The sequence below is a fragment of the Berghia stephanieae genome, chromosome 12, assembly GCF_034508935.2.
Source record: "Berghia stephanieae isolate SIO BIC M18660-M18661 chromosome 12, UCSD_Bste_1.3, whole genome shotgun sequence".
NCBI lineage: Eukaryota > Metazoa > Mollusca > Gastropoda > Nudibranchia > Aeolidiidae > Berghia > Berghia stephanieae.
Window position 1 is genome coordinate 7776613 of NC_088371.1, and position 5000 is coordinate 7781612.

At 46.0% G+C, this 5000-nt stretch overlaps 1 protein-coding gene across 2 annotated transcripts in view; it reads right to left on the reverse strand.

Moving 5' to 3' along the window:
* LOC144957795 (uncharacterized) overlaps positions 1 to 5000 on the reverse strand; it is a 35966-nt gene that overhangs the window by 21878 nt on the left and 9088 nt on the right. For both annotated transcript variants that reach the window (XM_078889223.1, XM_078889224.1), the window contains exons 6-8: positions 4481 to 4588; positions 3266 to 3418; positions 1204 to 1369 (exon numbers count right to left, since the gene is read on the reverse strand). In XM_078889223.1, coding sequence (XP_078745349.1) covers positions 1204 to 1369; positions 3266 to 3418; positions 4481 to 4588 — 427 coding nt within the window. The remainder of the gene's footprint in view (positions 1 to 1203; positions 1370 to 3265; positions 3419 to 4480; positions 4589 to 5000) is intronic.

The window sequence follows — 5000 nt, forward strand, 5'->3', positions numbered from 1 at the left end:
AATTAATTAATAATAGGAAATGGAATTAAAGCTTCAATTTAATCAACGAAGAATGTACTGTGAGACATATTGGATTTCCCGTTTATAAACAAAATACGATGAATGAAACACCAAGGACGAATGAGAGATGAGCGGTCACCTTTACTACTTCATTCTAACACAATGTGTTACAGTGAGACATCATGAGTTACAATGAGACACTGTGAGTTACAGTGAGACATCATCAGTTACAATGAGTCACAGTGAAATACAATGAGACACTGTGAGTTACAATGAGCCACGATGCGTTACAATAAGACACAATGAGTTGCAATGCAACACAGTGAGTTACAATAAAACACAATGAGTTACAGTGAGACATAACGAGTTACTATTAGAAATCATGTAGGACGAGACATGACGCCTGGTGTAAGGTGATATTAATTTTTTTCCCGACTGACAACACTGTTAATGGCCAGGTACTCGTTTTAAACTCGTTTTAAGTGTGATGATAGAATGTGAGTTTAAAGAACTTTTTCCAAGGACACAACTATGCACCGCCAGAGCCTGACTCGAATCCTCGAACCCAGGACCTTCCGATGGTTAACAACGCCACAATCACATTATCTCATTCATCTGTAGTTTTTCATTCATCCTGTTTTGATGATAAATGGGAAACCCGAAACGTCCATTTTATCGGTTTCGTATATTAAATTGAAGCTTACACCCAATTTCACATTGTTATTTATTTCTTCGAGTTTCAAGCAGCAACATTTACTTCTTACATACAACAAGACCACACACACAAACAAACACACACACACACACATATACACACACGTTATTCTTTCTAGAGCTTTTATATAGGGCAATATCCACTAAATGTGCTCAAAGCGCTTTACAAAGGGTCCCTGACCACAAGCATCGCGTAACATGTAGGACGTGACATGACACCTGTTAGACGATATTACATTTTTTTTTTTGGACACAGACAATGCTGTTAACGGCCAGGTACTCATTTTACACCCGAGTACGGTGAGAGAATGTGGTGAGAGAATGTGAGTAAGGCTTTTCCAAGGACTCAAATATGCGCCGAGCGAGGCTCGAACCCAAGACCTTCCGATCGGAAAGCGAGTGTCATACCACTAGACCACATAGCCGCACGCACACACACACACACACACACACACACACGCTCACACACACGTACTCACAAAAGCTTACCGATCCCCTGGAGGTCACCTTGGTGTGCCACTTCATGATAGCGACCCGTACAAAAATGCAGACTAGCAAGAAGGCGATGAACGATTGGCACAGCAACTGGAACACAGAGATGACTCGATCTGTCAGATGGTTTCCGCTGTAGGGAAAGAGGAACAGATGGGAACAACTGGATGGGGGGGGGGGGGGGGGGGAGGAGTAGGTAGTAGATTTTGAGGGAGCAGGGTGTGATTTTGGGTGGGTGATGGATTAGGGGGGGGGGGGGGGAGCGGTAGTAGTAGATTGAGACAGGTGTGATTGGGTGGGTGATGGATTAGGGGGGGGGGGGGGGTAGGTAGGTAGTGATTTGAGGGAGGAGGGTGTGAATTTGGGTGGGTGATGGATTAGGGGGGGGGGGGGGGAGAGGGAGGGGTAGGTAGTAGATTTTGAGGGAGGAGGGTGTGATGTTGGGTGGATGATGGATTTGGGGGGGGGGGGGGGGGGGGGAGGGGTAGGTAGTAGATTTTGAGGGAGGAGGGTGTGAATTTGGGTGGGTGATGGATTCGGTGTGGTAGGGGGGGGGGGGGGGAAGAATCATGATATTGAGTGGTTGATGGATTCGGGGTGGGGGGGGGGGCGTGATTGTGGGTGGGTGATGGGTTCGAGATGGCGAGGGGGGGGGGGGCGTTATTTTAGGTGGGTGGTGGATTTGGGGTGAGGGAGGGGGGGGGGGGGGGCGTGATATTGAGTGGTTGTTTGATTTGGGGTGTAGTTGGGAGGTTGGGAGGGGGGGGGGGCGTTATTTTAGGTGGGTGGTGGATTCGGAGGTTGGTTTGGGGGAGGGGGGGGGGAGGGAGGCGGGGAGAGAGAGAATATCCAGTTATAGTCAAACTTCTATCAAATGGGGTCCCTATAGAGATCGATACCAGTTGCAGTCCAGTTTCTGCCTTTCTCCCTCCCCGTCCACGCAGCAGTAGTTAGGGAGCTGGATCTGATAGGTCCCGTGGAAAGTACGTACTTTGCGACAGACTAGCGTCCTACCTTTAGGGTATATAGGAATTGTGTTCGTTTCACGCTCTTACCAGAAAGCAGGATAAAATCTGGCTTCATGGAGTCCGAAGGACTGCTATAATTTCTGATGGATTATTTAATTTTATAGGGCAAAGAAGTCGTGACGTCACATCTTCTACTCTTCCGATTCCAAACTCATTGGAAGGATGTATTTAACCAGTCCTTCGGAGGACTAATAATCAATAGGTTACACATTAATGAATCATAATGTCGCATGACTTTTTAGTAGCAGGATGTACACGCAGATTCTAAAGAGCAAGGATGAATGATCTTTATTGGCGACCAGCAGATATTCAGACTAAAGATCTGAATAAGTGTATATGAAAGGGGCCAGACAAAGCAAGAAAGAAAAATACAAGAAAATAAAATAATATCCCAAAAAATCAGTGGGGATCGAACCTCAGACCTTCTGATTACCGGTCAGACGTGCTACCATTACATCACAGAGGCGCCCGATAGTTGGGACAATTTGATTTTAATACCTTTTGTCTTCACAAGGGTAGATGAGATGGGGTTTTTTTTTTCTTGTATTTTTCATTCTTGCTTTGTCTGGCACCTTTCATACACACTTGTTCAGATCTTTATCTTGCACCAGTGCCTGCTCCTTAATTTCTTAATTTGATATATTTAGACTAGAAAAATAAGATGCTGTTATTGTGTAGAACGAGACGCCTGTTAGGCGATATTACAATTTTTTTTCTGACAGAGACAACTCTGTTAACGGCCCGGTACTCATTTCACACCTGAGTACGGTGAGAAAATGTGAGTAAAGAGCTTTTTCCAAGGACTCAACTATGCACTATCAGGTGTAATATGAGTACCTGGCCGTTAACAGCTTTGTCTCTGTCGGGAAAAAAAAAGATTGTAATATCGGCTAACAGGCGTCTTATCTCGTCCTACATGTTTCGTGTTGCTGTTGACCCCATGTAAAGCGCTTTGAGCACGTTTAGTGGATATTGCGCTCTATATATATAAAAAGCTCAAAGCTCAAATACACAAAAGGGACATCGCCTACCGAGAGCTGTTCATCTCTTTGAGTTCCGCCAATTTGGTGTCTTTAAAAATGGATGCGGGGACGATAGACAGAATCAACAAGGTCATAATGATGATGACGGGAACTCGCTTGGCGTTTATGCGAGATGACGTCGTATCCTTGGAGCCGAGAGATCTGCGATGGATGGATGGATGGATGGATGGATGGATGGATGGATGGATAGATGGATGGATTGGTGGGAGGATGAATGGTTGGATGGGAGGATGGATGGGTGGGAGGATGGATGGGTGTATGGGTGGGAGGATAGATGGATGGGTGGGAGGATGGATAGATGGGTGGGAGGATGGGTGGATGGATGGATGGGTGGGTGGGTGGACGGATGGATAGGAGGATGGATGGGTGGGAGGATGGATGGATGGATGGATGGGTGGATGGGTGGGAGGATGGATGGATGGATGGGTGGAGGATGGATGGATGGATGGGTGGGTGGATGGGTGGGAGGATGGATGGATGGATGGGTGGGAGGATGGATGGATGGATGGGTGGATGGGTGGGAGGATGGGTGGGAGGATGGATAGATGGATGGGTGGATGGGTGGATGGGTGGAAGGATGATTGGATGGATGGAGGGACGATGGATGGGTGGGAGGATGGATGGAAGGATGGATGGAAGGATGGGTGGATGGGTGGGAGGATAGATGGATGGGTGGGAGGATGGATGAATGGATGGATGGATGGATGGATGTATGGATGGATGGATGGATGGATGGACGGGTGAAAGGATGGATGGACGGATGGGAGGATGGGTTGGAGGATGGATGGATGGATGGATGGGTGGGAGGATGGATGGATGGATGGATGGATGGATGGGTGGGTGAAAGGACGGATGGATGGATGGACGGGTGAAAGGATGGATGGACGGATGGGAGGATGGGTTGGAGGATGGATGGATGGATGGATGTATGGATGGATGGATGGACGGATAGATGGATGGATGGATGGGTGGGAGGATTGATGGACGCAAGAAGGAGGAGGAGGAGCGGAGGAGGAGGAGGAGGAGGAGGAAGAGAAGAAGAAGAATGAGGAGGAGGAGGAGGAGGAGGAGGAGGAGGAGGGGGAGGAGAATAAAAAATAATGATAATGATGATGAATTATGATGATGATGATGATGATGATGATGATGACGACGACGACGACAATAACGACGAGGAAGATGTCACAGACTAAAACGACTCACTTGAATCGGTTGTGTACAGTAAAGACGAGGATTCCGTTGATGGAAAATTCTAGAACGATCCCCACCCAGCTGATGTAGACACAAGCCTTGTATAGGCTGGGGTCGTGGCTGAAATCAACAACAACAACAACAAGGAGGAGATAGTGGAAAATAACTCAATTATGTGATCAATTACAACCTCTGTCAATGATTTTATGACATTGAAATGTAAAGATATTTTCAACTACAATCGGACTAATGATTTTACAAAAGGTCCCCACAAAAGTATAGCTTTGAATTATTAAACAAGTCTGCTGATGAAATTAAATTATAATTTTATTTTAAAAGATAAAGAAAATGTAAAATAATAAAAATCAAAGTTTTGACAAACAAAACGTACCTATTCAGTAACACATAAGGACAATACAATGCACACAAACAAATCTTGTGTTGTTGTCGTCTCGGGTTTGTTCCTCTGTAATCTTGACACAGCGTTGCTCTGATTTTCGTGAAGATGTGTAGTGGAGACACTGCTTCACTA